Source organism: Trichoplusia ni, chromosome 1 (assembly GCF_003590095.1).
Source record: "Trichoplusia ni isolate ovarian cell line Hi5 chromosome 1, tn1, whole genome shotgun sequence".
In the NCBI taxonomy this organism is placed as follows: Eukaryota; Metazoa; Arthropoda; class Insecta; order Lepidoptera; family Noctuidae; genus Trichoplusia; species Trichoplusia ni.
The window spans coordinates 8,733,340-8,752,544 of NC_039478.1; the positions used below are offsets into that span (position 1 = coordinate 8,733,340).

Below are 19,205 nucleotides of genomic sequence, written 5' to 3' on the forward strand. Positions count from 1 at the left end.
GGTTTGCCTGTCCGAATGTACATTCGTCTGTCATCAGGCTATATCTGATAAATCGTGATAGCTAGGCAGTTAAATATAACAATTATATTATGCCAGCTGTTGCCCGCGATTTCATCCGCGTGGTTGAAAGATATAATATGTTAAAACCTTTTGATGTTTTACATATATTTAAAATTTTCGCATATTCTGCAATAGCAGAAAATAAGTGGTATATTATTTTTAGTCCACAGTTATTTCAGTATTATTATTTACTATTTTATGTAGCTTACTTTTCACTCACAGTTGAGTTATGGCCTGCAACCATTCCTTATAGCAATCCCAAATATCGTATTTCCTACAGACATTTTCCATAGAAATGCGATGCGATGTAAGTCGTTCAGGCATTCAGTTGATATTGCTATCCCTCTTACACCACCTACTTTTAAATTTCCTTTCCTTATTACATTAAAAAATTCTTATTTTCCTCATTAAACTAGCCTAGGTAAGTTAGCCTCCCTGCTCAAGAGCGCGCACGAGTCACTCAGTGTCTAAATAAACAAAATCGGAATCATTGTGAGTTTGGACTTCAGAGCGAGCGCGCGCCGTCGCTTTAAAAGTGATTTTATTTTATTCGGAATTATGTGAGTGTTTCTTTGCATTACTTGTTTAAAATTAAAATTAAATTTTACTGTAAATTAACTTTTAAATTGTTTAGCTCTGTGATTTTTCGTCGATGTTTCTGTTTTTGTGAGCAATTTCTAGATATCTGAAATGAAAATAAGTTTTCTCGTGTTTTTCCTCTGGTGTTTTAATTTTCAGGATTTTGATTTAAGTTAAGCATTTAGCGAATTGAAAATTAAAAATCTTAAATCAGGTCACCTGCATAATTTAAAATATGTTCCAAACCCAATTCAGTTTTTTGAAATATAAATATTGCTATTATTTCTCGCATCTACACTTAATATTGTGATGTGTAATATTTCAAGTATTGCATCCTCTTTTTCATTTTTTGGTACACAATTACTTAGGTTGCATTATTTTATAAAATATTTTAAAATAATATTTTAATAATATTTTATTTTATAATATTTTAATATTTTTTTTAAATATTATTTTTGCTTTAAGAGTAAGTATGAAAAGTTCCGGTTTATAAATACGAAGTTGGGACCACGAGCATTGAAAAATCGTTAGTACCATTGTTTTAGTGTTCAACATAAGGATCATTTACTCAAGAATTTATTGACTCCATTTAAACAAGTTATGTACAAAAAGTACGAAAAACATATCAGTCGGGTAAAAACAGAGTATTTAACGTTTAAAACTCGGCATTGATTGTCAACAATGTCAAGTTTAAGTGACAAGTAGTTAAGTATTGTTAAGTTTAACTGCGCTTTGTTATTTAAATGAAGTTCGTAAGCAATTAGTGCATAGTGTTTTATTTATATACTGGTATAAAATACATCGGTTATTTTTAAAAGCGCTTTTTAGTAGTTCAGTTGCTAAGCGACTGCGTTTAGCCCGGAATCGTAGGTTCGAGTCCTGTCAGAGTTTTGATTCTTGTCTGAACCTTTTTTTCCATTTTATTTCATTGTAAATATTATCCGCTTCGCAGCACTTTCTGCATGTTGGATTATAATTAAAGAACTTCGTAAACACACGTGCATAATATGAAGGTAGGTATTTTACAACCACGTTTTCCCCATACTATCTGTCTGGTCAGGCTTATCTCTGAAACAGCTGGGCTGATATTGCTAAAAGGTGACAAACAAATAGAGGATAATGACGTGTAAGGTTCACGCTAATAGTTGATTTAGTGGTGAGATAATAATGTTAGTCATTGATTTAATCTAAAGCTGTTTTTAATAATGTGAATAAGTCAGTGATAAAACTATAAAAATAGTTTATTGCAGTAAAAGAAGAGAATCATGGATCTATTAGTACTAAGAAAAATATATTTAATAAAAAAAATACCTTAATTATATCAGTGCGTTTCAAAGCAAACTTAAACTTAAATACTTAATGACAGAATTCCAGTCAAGTAGGTACCTACCTATAATCTAATTTTAGCCAGACAACTTTTACTTATTTCAATTTATTAGTATTTGTAACTGCTTCTGCTATCAATTTACGTATTTAAAAGCGTTTAAATTCAAATGTCTACCATTCCATGTTCTCAGTAGATACAAAATTAAATGATGACCGGAAGCCGACCCGAACATAGTTGGGTAAAGGCTAGGCTGTTAATAGTAATTACACAAATACACAATAGATGGTTTCATTTTATTTATTTAAGACAAACTTATAAGAAACTATAAATAAAATATTTAAAAACTACGATTCCGTTAGAAATGTGCGGATGATTTTTCTTTTTCTTTTTCGCCACAATCACCCAATCTTTCCTTTTCCATGTTCATTCTATTTTCCACGTATTTCTATATTAATACAGAGTTTATTTTGTGATTATTAATGTTGTAACGAAAACAAACCTTGAGAATATGAGAAGTAGAGATGAATGGAACTACACTAGTACCATAAATGCTTGACAGGGAAATGTTTGTCCTAACGAAATTAGGGTCACGGTCATGGATAAATACGTACGTACGTACATAGTAAACCGTTGCATCACTTAATAATCACGTATATTTTAATATCATCTGTTGTTATAGATAGAACCGAAATATCTACGTCACTTGACAACAAATCATTAGTAAGAGACTTTCATTCTTATCCTTGCGTACGGAATCATCATCATCATCATCCACATCGTTTATCCTCCCACTGCTGGGCATAGGCCTCCCCTTACTCGTGCCAATATCTACGGTCCTGTGCTAGCCTCATCCAGACTCGACCCGACAAACCATTTGTTTAGGCTTTCATTTTTATTCTTTGCGTAAACACCAATTGCATCCATTTTGTAATTGTCTAATTAACACTCACTGCTGACCCTGTCAGTGTCATTCTGTGGACATTCTATGTTCATTTGTATAACTATCATGTGTTGTGACGTCATTGAAGTTAACTATCCTACTAATATTATAAACGTGAAAGTTTGTATGTATTGATGTATGGATGTTTGTTTGTAACTCTTTCATGCAATCATCAAGGATTTAGACGAAACTTGGTACACAGATAATTATAAGGTGTAGGTAAGTAATATTCAATGTTAGGAAATATTTTTTTTCCCGATTTAAATTCTTATACCGATCATTTGTAGCGGGCGGGCAAGCGTGCATTAGCTAGTACTTACTATGTTAGCTATCTTGTCTTATCTGCAGTTTAAAATCATGTTTTATTTGTATACAAACAGACGTATTTCCCAGAAAGCCTTTACGCAACGGTCCCATCCCATTACAGGTGTGTAGTGTGGACTTTATTTTAACATAATACAACATTGTTTGCATCTCTAGAACGTCGCGTCATCGCGTCAGTTCGTACACTTTGTGCAATGATGACGCAAGAGTCGTTACCTTAAAATCTTGGCTTTGTCTTGGCTAACTGTCGCAGGAAAATATATCATACCTTGATGTAGAGATTGTTCAAAGATAGCAAGGTTATTTATTCTTGGTCCTTCAAAAAGGTTTATTACTTACCTTAATATCTCGTCTGATATTTGTTTATTCTTTTGTTTTATTTTGCGCTGATTGCATGGATAGCCGAGTGGTGAAGGTTTCTACGCTAAATGTAGGTACTGTATGTGACGTGTTGCGGATTGGATCCCCGAGTTTGTGTGATCCACGAATGCTTGATATATATAAGTGTGGATGTCTTGGGCATGTAACTTGAATGTTTGTGAAAGTCTTGCGATATAAGGATCAAAATTTCAAGACAGTTTATCACGAAATTGAAACGCATGGAAGTGGGGGTAAAACGTGTATTTATCGAGGCAGCCCGACTAGTTGCGCCTCGTCAGCTCATGATTAAGGACTCCGGTTGGGTCCGAAACTAGTCGGGGCTACCCCGAAGAATACGCGCGAGTAAACCGTTATATCATGTAAAAAGTGTATTAATAAGTATATATGTATAAGTATAGTGATGGTATGACCAAGTCAGTGGATGACGATATAACATGAAAACTCCATGGAAACGGTCACATAAAACACGTATTTTTTATTACCTATATCTTGATTTGGTTATAGCAAAAACTAATTACATGAAGCGGATGTAGTTAAAAAGTGGGAATTTATGACGTCCTGACTTAGTATAAAAAGGTACATAATCGTGACGTTATTCGACCTTTATCGTCGTATTTTTTTAATTAAGAATATAAAAACTAAAAATTCAGTATACTAGTATCTAATCTTTTTATTCTTCTCTCTAAGATACAAAACAATTTTTTATACTGTCCGCCACAAAACGATTTTTTTGTATGTCTCCTAAGTTACTTTACTGTCGTGTATGGTACACACAACTTCATCATCAAAATAATTATTATGATTTATACAAAGTCAATTTTTTTAAAACTTTCTAAAATTTTCACAATAATATATTTACAATAATATATTAACAAAAGTGTACATAAACCATGACACTAATAACTCATTTTATTGGTGTTTATAAGCCGAGTAAGTTACCAAATCATGACCAAAAAATTATAGAGACGACCGCTTTCGACACAAAAAAAAACATATATGCCCACAGTCTTCATTTAAACGTTGTGGGGGTGAAAAGTTTTTAATGTCGGGGTTTTTTTAACTTTTAATAATTAACATTTACACTGCGAGAGGTTGAGATCATCAAACCCACAGTGCGCGACGTGTCGCGGGTTCGATCACTGCGTAGGACAAGCGTTTATGTGATCCACGAATGCTTGTCCTGAGTCTGAGTGTCTTTGTGCATGGGAATTGTATGTTTGTGAAACCAACCGCAACACAAGGATTAAATGTATGAATGCGTGAGTCATTGAAAAAAAACACGCGACAAATTAACAATATTGCAGCAATTAAAACATTTTTCTCAAGACATCTAATGGTTAATAACTTCTGTTTGATATTTAGCTTCTACCTACAACATTTGATACATTCGCCGGTTCTATATTTAACTTGCGTACCTTTACTAAGTTTTCGCAACCGAGCGAACGAACCAAGAACGCTTAGTTTCGACATCAAGCGATCGATTCGACACTCCTTAGTGGGAAGTTGGTTAGATTTTTTTTCATATTTCCGCAGACATTGTGCAATTTGTTGGCATCCGTATCAGGCTAGTGTTATTTCGTAAACTGTTTTAATGGTGGAAGTACTTTAAAATATATTTTAGATGATCCGTACTAATATTGATATTATAAATGTGAAAGTAACTCTGTCTGTCTGTCTGTTACGCTGTCACATTGAATTTAATGAAATTTGGTACAGAGATAAAGTTGACCTTGAAAAAGAACATAGGATAGTTTTTAACCCGGACTTTTGAAGAGTTCTCTTGGAAGCGCGATATAACCGACATCGGCGCGGGCGAAAAGCTAGTAGCCTATAATAGTGTAATATCAGGTAATTATTCTTTCTAGGTTTCAGTGAACGAACGTTGATAATTAGATTGGTATTCGTATGTTTGATACAATATATCTTATTGAATTCAGGATATTGGAATATTTATGTAAAACGCACGGTTAGCTGCCTGGTTGAGGTTACCACGCCAAACTCTGGCTTTGTATCGCAGGTTCAATCAACGCCAGGATAAGCCTTGTACGATCTACGAATGGTTGTTTTGGGTCACATGCACAAAGACATATTCTTTGTCCATGTGACTTAATTTTTTGTTGTACAAGATGATGCCGGTTTTCTTTAAAGTAAAACATTTTCCTCCGGAATATCCACAAATGTAATTTTATTTAATAAGTCTGAAGTTATTTACCTTTTTCTATATAGATTCGTCGGTTTCCTGAAAAACTATACAAACTGAGATTACGGAAGTTTTTAATTACAAATCTCTTGCGTATATTGGCAAAAACCCATCAGTATTTTTCATGTTTTTGCTTATTTCACTTAAATTACATTATCCAAGGTACTTAAACATTATATTTTTTACTTGGTAACGTACATTGAAGTTCGAAAAGATATTTTTTCTCGATTAACGTAATAATGGAACGATTTGCATAAGACAAACAAAAACTATATATAAGATTTTTTTTGTAATTTGTACCTTTAAGCTAATACGAGTAGATAAATAGTTTTTCTAATAATATTAATCATTTGAAGCGTATTTACCATCATCGCCCGACTGGGTTGGTACCGAACCGGAGTCCCTTATAACAGCGGAATCAAATAATCCTCACAATGTTTATATGTAAACATTAGAATAAATAATTAAAAACCTCTGTTATCGTTGTAAGGGTAATAATACAACAATCATTGTTCACATTGACATTTTGTTTTATGTTTTAACCAAAATCATGCTTTTTAAAATTAAATAATTTAAAACAAATTGACCAAAATCCGATCAAATAAATAACTTGTAAAGTTCCTTAAATTACAACATAACATATTTAGAAGGAGGCAGGAGATAGTTAAAAGCAAGTTTAGGCGTAAAACCAGACTAGACAAGCTAGACTCAAAACTAGTCACATTTGGCCCAGTGGTATTTGTAGCTATCCCTTCTAACTAGCTGTCGTTTTTAACCTGTTTCACTGTATAGAACTTTCTTGGTTTGAAGAAAAGGAATATAAAAGGAATTATAAAATACATTAGGAGAAAGATATTTGCTAGAAACCAACATAAAAGATAATAATATTATGTATCGTAGTAATATATAGATTGACTAGTTTTTCGCCCGCGGCTTCGCCCGCGTCGAGGTCAGTTATATCCCGTTTCCAAGAGAACTGTTTAAAAGCCCATGATAAAAACTATCCTATGTTCTTTCTCAAGCTCAACTCTATCTCTGTACAAAATTTCATTAAAATCAGTTCAGTGTTTTAGACGTGAAAGCGTAACAGACAGAGTTACTTTCACATTTATAATATTAATCTAATATATAAAATTCCCGTGTCACGATGTTAGTTACCGTAGTCCTTCGAAACGGTTCGACCGATTATTATGAAATTTTGTATACATATTGGGTAGGTCTGAGAATAGAACAACATCTATTTTTCATACCCCTAAGTGTTGAGAGTTGCTCACACAAAAAAAAATGTATTTGATTTTTTGGACGATTTTTTTTGTTTTTATTTTTTTTATAATGTGGCATTAAAAATACATACAACTAGAAATAAAATAATAGGCAAAACAACGTTTGCTGGGTCAGCTAGTAACTATATAATAGTAGGATATCATTTGGGAGAAGAAGCACGTAAATATTACTAGAAATTGCAAGAAAAAATGCCCAACTTTGCTGTACCCGACAAATTGTCTGTGCTAGCTGTTATAATTGACAACAGTATGGGTCCATAACCTGTCATCTGTTAACATGTATACAATTTAAGCATTGAGTATTGAAAACATCGTTACTGTTTACTGTTTTCCTGGTCTTCAAATTGTATCTGAAATCGCCAGCTGCTCAAAGATTATAGTTGTGTCGTCAAAGGGGGTTTTCGTGCTTATCATTCAAACTTATCTAATCAAGTCTAAACACACTATAAAAAACTACACGTGACAAATACAGTTTGACGTTCAAAAACAATAGTCAAGTGCAAAGTGGACCTGATAAGGGAGACATGAGAGAGATGAGACAAACGGGCTCAAAAAAACAATAAAAGTTTTCGAAAGAAAATGTTCCATTTCAACCAAATCACGGTTCATTTCTTATCTGGTGACAGACGGACAAGCAAACAGCGTAGTCTCTTTCGTCATACCGTTTGTAACGAGAACTCTTAGAAATATTATTATCAAAACGTTATCATCATCAAAAAAAACTGGCCTTGCTTAAATATCTACTGTTATATTGCCATAAAGCTTACATGTTTAGAATTTCCATATATCTATCGATAGCCTAAATAAATAGGGAAGTATAATAGCCATATTACCTTGTATTTTGACGTCAAGCAAACAAGAGCTTACAATATATTATACGAACCATCAGTGATAAAATGAAATGCTCATCAGGTGTAAAAAGTACCAGTGTGATTGCTATAGCGATAACCAATCTTACTGCTGTTGAAATAAAGATGATTTTAATCTACCACTGATAAGTTGTAACTGAATATGTGGGGCTTCCATATCGGCTGAAAAGTACGGGAAAAGCTGAGGAATAACTTTGTCAAGAACTGGACGGAATAAAATAGTATTTTCTCTCAATGACGCTTGATTAGGGCTTTCGACTAAAAAAAGAAAGAGAAGGAGAAAAAAAAAATTAAATCAGAAAAAAATTATAACGTTCAAGGCATCAAATGGAAGTGGGGGTTCATAACGTCACGTCTCGTCGGTATAAAGTGTACTGATAAGTGACGTCACTGGAGTCCAATATTTTTGGTCATGTATCTGGCAGGCTAATTAATTTGTTTTGTCAAGTACCAAGTTCTTAGAAGTAAAGAGAACAAGCTAGCAAATACGAATTTGGTTTCTTTCCCTTCTTTTACCAAAAACATTTCACATTCCAGAGGAAAAAATGGCGTCGGCTTCAGTGATGCTGGTCCAGCCTGAGGGTGAAATGTGGGAGAGGATTCGAGTGGAGCTGAATGAGAACGTGAACACCCGTGACCAAGATCTAGCAGCCATCAAGGAGTGGCTGAAGAAACAGCCGCATTTACCTGATGAATGGGGTAAGGCATTATTTGAATTTTTCCCGGAAGATTTATGCTTCTTGGTACTCCAAGGAGTTTAAATATTCCATTCATTAATATTTATCTGTAAATGTAACGGGACTAAGCAATTTAATATTCCGCTTAATTTTAAATTGAATAGCATCAGGTTTAAAGGATAAATACTAATTAGATGCATTATGGTAATAATCTAAGATAGGGAAAATTACAATGAATTCCAGTGTATAGAATTCTAGCCTTTTATATAGTTTTGGCAAGAATATCAAATCAATAAAATATTTAATGTAATTAGTAATTAACGTGGACTTTTATTAAAATCTATTTTATCATTCCAGAGGATCGATGCCTACTCACCTTTCTGCGAGGATGCAACTTCTCCCTGGAGAAATGTAAGAGGAAGTTAGACATGTACTTCACAATGAGAGCTGCTTGCCCAGAGTTCTTCAGAAACCGAGACATCACCAGACCAGAGCTGATGGACCTTATGTCAAGAGCGTAAGCTTCAATTTTGATTGAGAACCTGATTCTTTCACTTTGGGGTGATGCTGCAGGCTCAATATGAATGACGACTTTCTGTTGAAGGCAATTTGCTACCTTATGATATTTCTACAAGTAGGATCAGTGGCAGAAATAAATCATTTACTTTTTGATCACTTAAAAGACATGGAAGAAGCTTAATTTAAAAATGTCGTACTAATCTTCTCTATATGGTCTATAAGGAAAAAGGACATTTTAGGAATCTTATACCCACCTCCAGGAATGGGTTGAGACTAATACAATAATAGTTATTAATTACGTGTTTCAGACAAGGACCCACGATGCCCGGTTTGACACCTTCTGGCAGGAGAGTAACCATTTGCAGAGGTAAGACTACAACTTAAATGTAACAATATAATCATACTGGATCATGATAACCGATCAAGGGCGAGTGTACTGAAAAACTGGGTGCGAATGGGTGACAAATACATTACAGGGCGAGTGGGCAAATTGATTGTCACAAAACCCTGCCTAGCTATCGCGGTTCACGAGATATATCTGATGCCAGCCGGACGGAGCGATAGTAGAGCCACATTAATAGGGTAGGATTGGATAGGAAATCCTTAAAATGGATTTCAATGAGAGGATGCAATAAAAATATTGCTGAATTTTCTAAGAAATAATCAGTATTAAGATCAAGACTATGAACAAAACAATAGCGTGAGAACAGTTTCCTTAAAGCCGGTGACTCATTTCCGATAGTTCCCTTCAACACTTGCTATTGCGTGATGACCTAACTTACCGATAAAATCAACAGATTTTAGTCACGTGTACCGTAGATATTAATGGCGTCTTGAACTAATTTTGAAGCTATGATATGTATAGATAGGAGAAGTATTCTAATTTTTTTAACCATAACCATTTTTTGTCATTATAACCACCTTAACGCATATTCTTGCTGGTATTAAAAGTACAGAAGTAGGGAGAAAAACTAGCGATTTCAGCTCCATCTAGCGGTCCAATAATGAAACTAAAATCTTTAGAACTGTAATACCATTGCATAGTGTTACCGATGGTCACTTCACAACTTCAACACCGAATTAACTGAGCTTAAACTACTTCTTCTCGAGCAAAGCCGCCAACTAAAAGAATTATTTTCATTAATATTTACCTCACCTATCTACCAGGACTTGACAAGAATTTAGACACCAACCAGCTGAACGATGCTTTCAAAATAGCCCTGATGATCGGCGACGTCAGACTTATGGAGGAGATTGAGGGGGTCGCGGGTGACGTGTACATTCTAGACGCTTCCATCGTGGCGCCCAGCCATCTCGGCAAAATCTCACCCTCGGCGCTCAAGAAGTTCTTCATATGTGTTCAGGTACATATTTAAGTGAATACCTTAGTTGTCATCATCACAAAAACTACTATAATAATTTATTTTCATAAGACTATATTGTCGAGTTTCTTGCTGGTTCTTCGCTATAGGATCGCTCAAATAGGGTCAATACTGCAACGTTCTCGAAGTCCTGAAATCAAAACCCCATTTAATTAATTACGATAAATATACATAAATGAAGTTGTCACCTGTAATCCCAACATATTTCTTATATTGTTTCAGGAAGCCTACCCAGTAAAATTGAAGGAGGTCCACGTTGTGAACTCAACGCCTCTGATCGATGCCCTATTCAACATTATCAAGCCATTTTTAAAGGAGAAAATGAGAAACAGAGTGAGTAACCGACAATCGAGATAACTTTTTTAAAAATATTTTTGGTACCTGCAGAGACGATGAAACTTATTTAACATTTTAAGAAATAAGTTCATGGTGTCGTATAATGATTGAAATGAAATTATCTTCACTTTACCTTCGTGATTCAGGTGTTTATCAAATTAAGTTTGACTGCATTCATCCACTGATTAAAACATAATTTAGCCTGTCTTGGAGTCAGACTTGGATATATGTACTTAAATTGTATTGTTCTCTCCATTTTCCTTTATTTATTTGATTGAATTATATTTTATAGTTATTTATAAACAACTTTTGCCGGCTGTATCAAATCTATGTTTTAATGATTCTTTCCAGATTCGTTTCCATGCTGACTTCACAGCCCTTCATGAGTACGTGCCTAAGGAGCTCCTACCAGTCGAGTACGGTGGTACTAGCTGTTCTCTCAATGAAGTTAACAGTAAGTACTTACTTCTACAAGAGCTTGGTATTATACTATGAAAGTGGATCAATGGGATTTGTTTTGAGAAATTTCAACTATGGGTGGCTGGTTTCGATACAATAGCGGGGCTTTTAGTTTAAAGTTACAATCTCATTTGTAACGTCATATCATCATCTCATCATAAGGCTGCCTAAGCCTGAAAAATGTACATAGAATTATGAAAGGTTGTAAAAATATATTTGGAGGTATGAAAAGACCTGTATATTGAAAATATTTTATGAAAAGGAATAGATATAAGTTTGTCATAGCATAAAAAAAATCTAGCATCGATCAGTTAAAAAAAAATCAGGAAGTTAAAAAATTAAACTAGAATTTTCTCAATTTTTAACAAACTCTTCTTCTATTTCCAGATGCCTGGATCAAGAAACTAGAAGAATACAAAGACTGGTTCAACAAACAGGACTCTCTGATCGCCAACGAGTCCCTACGACCAGGGAAACCGACCAACTATGACGAACTCTTCGGAATAGATGGCTCCTTCCGACAGCTATCTATTGATTAAAAGGATTAGAATTTAACAATCGCTAGTATAAAGATTGATTAAAAAGATAGGATTAGAATTTAGCAGTCGCTAGGTTAAAAACCTACCACTCCCTCTTAAATAAAGACTATTGTTGTGGAAGTAGGAAAACACTATGTGACGCTGTTTCTCTTCTGCAAACAAGTCTTTGTTTGTGAGGCGGTGGTCAAACTCCAAAAATTTTATTTGAACGATTGCCGAATTACCTTTTTCGTGACATTTATTCTGCTATGGATCGTCAAAAATTTTTAAAAAATATGTAGCCAATTTCTCAGAAGCGGAAGCAAATAAGGTTTTTGAAGGAATGTTAATTAGGATTTAATTATAAGTAGACATTTAAGAACGACATTACTTTTATTTTTAAAGAGATTTTTTAAACTACGTCATTTACAAGTAAGCTAATAAGTTTGTGGTATCGTTGTATATTTTGTAAACTGAGTGAAAAGAAATAGTTAATTAGAAACTTTTATAATTAAAATTGTATTGGTGTTTGACTGTGATAAAAAGAAATAAAAATATTTTCCTAATAAACACTTTTTTTTGTAAACCCAGTTTTAACCCTTCATCTTTGTCGTAAATAAATCATCCGATTTAAAACTGATATACAGATACTATTTTGGTATAAAAAACGGAGAGGGGGTTTTTATAAATACAAAATCCTGATAAATAAGAGTTAGATTAAGCGTATTCTGTATCATATCTTTTTCTGCCGCTGGAGTCGACATTACGACTATGGTTGCGCGTAATATGTATGTTTGATATTTTAATTGCGTCATCTGCCGGCAAAGCCCCGCACTTCATGATGGCCCTGCGGCTGTTTGGGTTTCGACAGAACCCAATAGCTGGCTGCATCATAATCATCGACAGACGATGACTGTTCGGCGCTTAAATTTAAAAAATAAAAAAATTCAAGATGACAAGATGTCAAAAAATATTTTCTCTTCTCTGTTTGATTGCCGCCGCAGACGTTGTTCCTGTTTGTTTTCTTTTGTGAAAAATAACCTTTGGATAGACCGCAAGGAGTGCAGTGTTCCACATCTGGAGTGCCGTGATCCTGCGACTGGTGAGTCCGTGTAGTTTGACGTAGTTGTGATATTTCTCATATATATTGCCGCACCGCACCGCTCCGCCATCAACTTACGTGTCTTACCAGTCCGAATCCCTCCATTTGGCCTGGAGCTATTTACACGCTCCACCAGACTATTTGAATACGCTGAGAAAATTCCTAATTTTTGAGAAGAATCAATCTCGATATAATGCTCTCTATGAAGACGAGAACAAATAATGTTTGTGCCTTGTAACAAATGGGTGAACATCAGACTCTCATATAGTTTGAATCGTTTTTGTCATAGAAATCTAAATAACAAGGTAATAGAAGTGCCAACGCCGCGTGACCTTGTCGCCACACTGGTGTCTTGGACGACACCAGCGCGCGAACTTACGCTCAGTCGCTCGCGGAACGTCGTCACAGCAAGAACCACTAAAAATGGTGTTTTGCGGCGTTTCTCAGGCTGGAAATTCATCTGCATCGTGTAATAACATAAATAAATAGATAACATTTTATCGGTAAGTAAATTATTGCAGTAATATTGATGTTATTGCAAAATTAAATTTCAAAACATAACCTTCATTATAAACAAACAATTTGCTACCTTATGATATTTCTACAAGTAGGATCAGTGGCAGAAATAAATCATTTACTTTTTGATCACCTAAAAGACATGGAAGAAACTTAATTTAAAAATGTCGTAGTAATCTTCTCTATATGGTCTATAAGGAAAAAGGACATTTTAGGAATCTTATACCCACCTCCAGGAATGGGTTGAGACTAATACAATCATCATCATCATCATCATCTCAGCCTATCGCCGTCCACTGCTGAACGTAGGCCTCCCCCAAAATACAATAATAGGTATTAATTACGTGTTTCAGACAAGGACCCACGATGCCCGGTTTGACACCTTCTGGCAGGAGAGTAACCATTTGCAGAGGTAAGACTACAATTTAAATGTAACAATATAATCATATTGGATCATAATAACCGATCAAGGGCAAACAAATTGATTGTCTCTAAACCTTACCTAGCTATCGCGGTTCATGAGATATAGCTGATGCCAGCCGGACGGACCGTTAGTAGAGCCACATTAATAGGGTAGGATTTGGATAAGAAATCCTAAAAATGGATTTCCATGAGTGGATACAAGAAAAATATTGCTGAATTTTCTAAGAAATGATCAATGTTAAGATCAAGATTATGAACAAAACAATAGCGTGAGAACAGTTTCCTTAAAGCCGGTGACTCATTTCCGATAGTTCCCTTCAACACTTGCTATTGCGTGATGACCTAACTTACCGATAAAATCAACTGATTTTAGTCACGTGTACCGTAGATATTAATGGCGTCTTGAACTAATTTTGAAGCTCTGACCATGTCCAGATAGAAGTATTCTTATTTTTTTAACCATAACCATTTTTTGTCATTATAACCACATTAACGCATATTCTTGCAGGTATTAAAAGTACAGAAGTTAAGATACTTTACAAGAAAAAAAACCAGCGATTTCAGCTCCATCTAGCGGCCCAATAATGAAACTAAAATCTTAACATTGCATAGTATTACCGACGGTCACTTCACAACTTCAACACCTAATTAACTGAGCTTAACCTACTTCCTCTCGAGCAAAGCCGCCAACTAAAATGATTATTTTCATTAATATTTACCTCACCTATTTTCCAGGACTTGACAAGAATTTAGACACCAACCAGCTGAACGATGCTTTCAAAATAGCCCTGATGATCGGTGACGTCAGACTTATGGAGGAGATTGAGGGGGTCGCGGGTGACGTGTACATTCTAGACGCTTCCATCGTGGCGCCCAGCCATCTCGGCAAAATCTCACCCTCGGCACTCAAGAAGTTCTTCATATGTGTTCAGGTACATATTTAAGTGAATACCTTAGTTGTCATCATCACAAAAACTACTATAATAATTTATTTTCATAAGACTATTTTGTCGAGTTTCTTGCTGGTTCTTTGCTATAGGAATGACAACTCGGTAGAGCGAATAGTCAATACTGCGACGTTCTCGAAGTCCTGAAATCAAAACCCCATTTAATTAATTACAAATGAAGTTGTCACCTGTACTCCCAACATATATCTTATTGTTTCAGGAAGCCTACCCAGTAAAATTGAAGGAGGTCCACGTTGTGAACTCAACGCCTCTGATCGATGCCCTATTCAACATTATCAAGCCATTTTTAAAGGAGAAAATGAGAAACAGAGTGAGTAACCGACAATCGAGATAACTTTTTAAAAAATATTTTTGGTACCTGTAGAGACGATGAAACTTCTTTAACATTTTAAGAAATAATTTCATGGTGTCGTATGATGATTGAAATGAAATTATCTTCACTTTACCTTCGTGATTCAGGTGTTGATCAAATTAAGTTTGACTGCATTTCTCCACTAATTAAAACATAATTTAGCCTGTCTTGGAGTCTGACTTGGATATGTGTACTTAAATTGTATTGTTCTCTCCATTTTCCTTTATTTATTTGATTGAATTATATTTTATAGTTATTTATAAACAACTTTTGCCGGCTGTATCAAATCTATGTTTTAATGATTCTTTCCAGATTCGTTTCCATGCTGACTTCACAGCCCTTCATGAGTACGTGCCTAAGGAGCTCCTACCAGTCGAGTACGGTGGCACTAGCTGTTCTCTCAATGAAGTTAACAGTAAGTACTTACTTCTACAAGAGCTTGGTATTATACTATGAAAGTGGATCAATGGGGATTTGTTTTGAGAAATAATTGAGAAATTTCAACTATGGGTGGCTGGTTTCGATACAATAGCGGGGCCTTTAGTTTAAAGTTACAATCTCATTTGTAACGTCATATCATCATCTCATCATACGGCTGTCAAAGACTGAGAAATGTCTAAAGAATTATGTAAGGTACTAAAAATATACTTTGAGGTATGAAAAAAACTGCATATTGAAAATATTTTATGAAAAAAAAGGAAACCCTAGATCTAAGTTTGTCATAGAATAAAAAAAATCTAGCATCGATCAGTTAAAAAAAAAATCAGGAAGTTAAAAAAGTTAACTTGAATTTTCTCAATTTTTAACAAACACTTCTTCTATTTTCAGATGCCTGGATCAAGAAATTAGAAGAATACAAAGACTGGTTCAACAAACAGGACTCTCTGATCGCCAACGAGTCCCTACGACCAGGGAAACCGACCAACTATGACGAACTCTTCGGAATAGATGGCTCCTTCCGACAGCTGTCTATTGATTAAAAGGACTATAATTTAGCAGTCGCTAGGTTAAGGACATGCCACTCCCTCTTAAATAAAGTCTATTGTTGTGGAAGTGGGACAACACTATGTGACGCTGTTTCTCTTCTACAAATAGGTCTTGGTTTTTGAGCTGGTGGTGAAACTCCAAAAATGTTATTTGAACACTTCAAAAATTGATGATGGCGGATTTCCTTTTTTTGTGACATTGAATGCCACACTATCACTGTGGTTCGTAAAAAAATATATAATACATTTAATTTTATAATATATTGGACATTAATTTCATCTAGATTTTGAGTGTCTTGTTTTCGATAATTTTTTAGAGAATTTTGATAAGGCAATCTCGGAGAAGTGGAAACAAATAAGCTTTTTGAAGGTATATTATTATAGTAAGTATTTGAGTATAAGTAGACATTTAAGAACGACATTACTTTTATTTTTAAAGAGATTTTCTAAACTACGTCATTTACAAGTAAGCTAATTAGTTTGTGGTATCGTTGTATATTTTGTAAACTGAGTGAAAAGAAATAGTTAATTAGAAACTTTTATAATTAAAATTGTATTGGTGTTTGACTGTGATAAAAATAAATAAAAATATTTTCCTAATAAACACTTTTTTTTGTAAACCCAGTTTTAACCCTTCATCTTTGTCGTTAATAAATCATCCGATTTAAAACTGATATACAAATACTATTTTGGTATAAAAAAGGGAGAGGGGGTTTTTATAAATACAAAATCCTGATAAATAAGAGTTAGACCAAGCGGTCGAGTATTCTCTATCATGTCTTTCTCTGCCGCTGGGGTCGACATTCCTATTTGACTATGTTGAGAAAATTCTAAATTTTTGGGAAGAATCAATCTATGGAGCCGAGAATAAATAATGTTTCTGTCTTGTTATAACTGGGTAAACATCAGACTTTCATATAGTTCGATTCTTTTTTGTATTTCTAATGTAGCAAGCAGCAATCGGACTGCTAATCTCTTTGCATTTCTCTCGTCGAAAGCCCCTTGGGGAATTTGCGTGCTCTTATACCATCAACCGTGCAACTAGAGTCAGTAATGTAACGTTTTAAAAGTGCCTGAGAACGGCCTTTTGGAAATAAAAACCTTAGATTTTGATCAACTTTGCTCAGGAGTTTTTTTAGGAATCTAAGTAGCTGTAGAAACAAAAAATGTACTGATGTCACACAATACCCATTACTTCATAACAAAATCGTTTGTATTGATTCCTTGTTGCTACCCACATTCGTACCCGATGAAGTTGATGACAAACAAGAACAATTGTTTGTTGTATTACATACGTGAGTATTTTTTACGAACAATGTACTTGGACCTCGCTTCCTTATATGATGGAGACAAATAAAGCTGTGATCACACTGGAGTCTTGGTAGTATAATTGAAATGCTGTTTTAGATGAAGTGATCCCACCAAAAACATTCAATGTAAAGGAGCCAAGTCTCTCTACGCAATTCTTCCATCGTGAAAAGTTTAGAGATCGTATAGGAGCCAAGTCCTGTTCAACTTAATTTGTAATAATAAATCAATCATTTGTGACTATATTAGTTTTGTTTACATTACAATAACATTGGCCTGGCCATGGCTTGGCTGGGGCACTGCCGTGCCCTCAGATATATCGTAATTTGAATATCCAAATCAAATTCTTTTATATCCACATCTCCGAAGTTCAAAAAGCCCGTTAAATAGTGGGTCCCGGTTTCCAACCAGTCTTCTTAAGGGGTATCGTTGCCCAGATAACTGGGGTGTGGAGTTCCAATAGACAGACGGTCCTTGTAAAACACTGGTACTTAGCTGCATCCAGCTGGACTGGAAGCTCAACTCAAACATTGAATCTGATTGGGATATTCAAACATAATATCTAACATTGTCTGGGCACCTGCCCTGAAGGTCAAGGTTTAGTTTTGTGTTTCTTAGCTATGAGGAACTGCAGGCAGACAATGTTTATGCTAAATTAATAGCGCCTGAACAAAAAGTAGAAGCAATATGAAGCCTTGTTAAGATTTCAGTTAAATTATGTTTGTAATGTTTTAAATGTTTAGAACATAGCTTATAGTACTTAGGTTATATAATAGAATAAAATATTTCGATAATTACACAAGTGACAGCTATTCTTAACATCAATGTATTCGTTGATCTAACACAGCCTAACACTGCACACGACTTGCATACATAATGCTATCATACGACGCAACTACATACGTGATTCTATATACATACTGCCGGACACCAGACCACAAGGCAGTAAAAAGCGAATAACATAACCAACCTTATGAGCTAAAGAATAAGGTGCAAGATCATTTTAATTGTTGTTAGCTTCTGTGGTTATCTGTACCACTGTTTTGTATTTTGTGCTGCGTATGATATTTAGAACAATACTTTTGATGAGACCATTTTTAATGTGAAGTTAGAACTTTTGAAGGTTAATTTAAATTGAACCTTTTTCCGAATTGAATAAAAATGACTCCTCTCATTTTTGGGCCAGGAGGAAGGGACTGCTGGGTGGAGTGGACGTCGCCGAGTTGTCGGCTGTCATCGCTGCAGCGATCGGCAGCCGGGCGGCGTGGGATGCATTGGCCTCCTTCTGTGAAACAGTGATGTCACAGAAGGAGGCGGCGGAGCGCGTTCGGGAAACTGACCCCAGCGCGCCCGCCATACGCCGACGTCGAGTGGGGCGGCGCAGAGCCGCGCATGAGCGCGCTCTCCCGCCCTAACTAGGGTTCTGGGCGACGGCACGGGGGTGTCTGTCGTCCGAGTATATTACCCACGGCGGGGGGCCACATTCGGTGCTATGGATGCGGTCCCAATATGAGGCGAGGAGGCCGACGCTCTTTACACGTCGGCCTCCACACAACACAAGAAAGTGACCTACCGGCCCACATTACTGGCCGGTAGAAGCCCGCGGTCGGTGTATGAAGGATTGCAACGCATTGCCATACACCGACACAAAAACGCGGATGACGTAGCACGGCGGTTCAGGTTTAGTCAGTAAAAG

At 35.4% G+C, this 19,205-nt stretch overlaps 2 protein-coding genes across 2 annotated transcripts; both read left to right on the plus strand.

Annotated features, from left to right (window-relative positions):
* The first annotated feature begins 517 nt into the window (after positions 1-517).
* LOC113493290 (alpha-tocopherol transfer protein-like) lies at positions 518-11,890 on the plus strand. The gene is made up of 8 exons (XM_026871205.1): positions 518-620; positions 8,501-8,662; positions 8,998-9,157; positions 9,468-9,526; positions 10,327-10,523; positions 10,764-10,874; positions 11,229-11,331; positions 11,724-11,890. Exons 2-8 carry the CDS (start codon positions 8,509-8,511, stop codon positions 11,873-11,875), a joined length of 936 nt encoding a protein of 311 aa, XP_026727006.1. The 5' UTR covers positions 518-620; positions 8,501-8,508; the 3' UTR covers positions 11,876-11,890.
* A 1,911-nt stretch (positions 11,891-13,801) lies between these two features.
* On the plus strand, positions 13,802-16,346 carry LOC113493304 (alpha-tocopherol transfer protein-like). Its single transcript, XM_026871231.1, has 5 exons — positions 13,802-13,884; positions 14,631-14,827; positions 15,063-15,173; positions 15,528-15,630; positions 16,044-16,346. The coding sequence occupies exons 1-5, from the start codon at positions 13,839-13,841 to the stop codon at positions 16,193-16,195; spliced, it is 609 nt and encodes a 202-aa protein (XP_026727032.1). The 5' UTR covers positions 13,802-13,838; the 3' UTR covers positions 16,196-16,346.
* Positions 16,347-19,205: the final 2,859 nt, after the last annotated feature.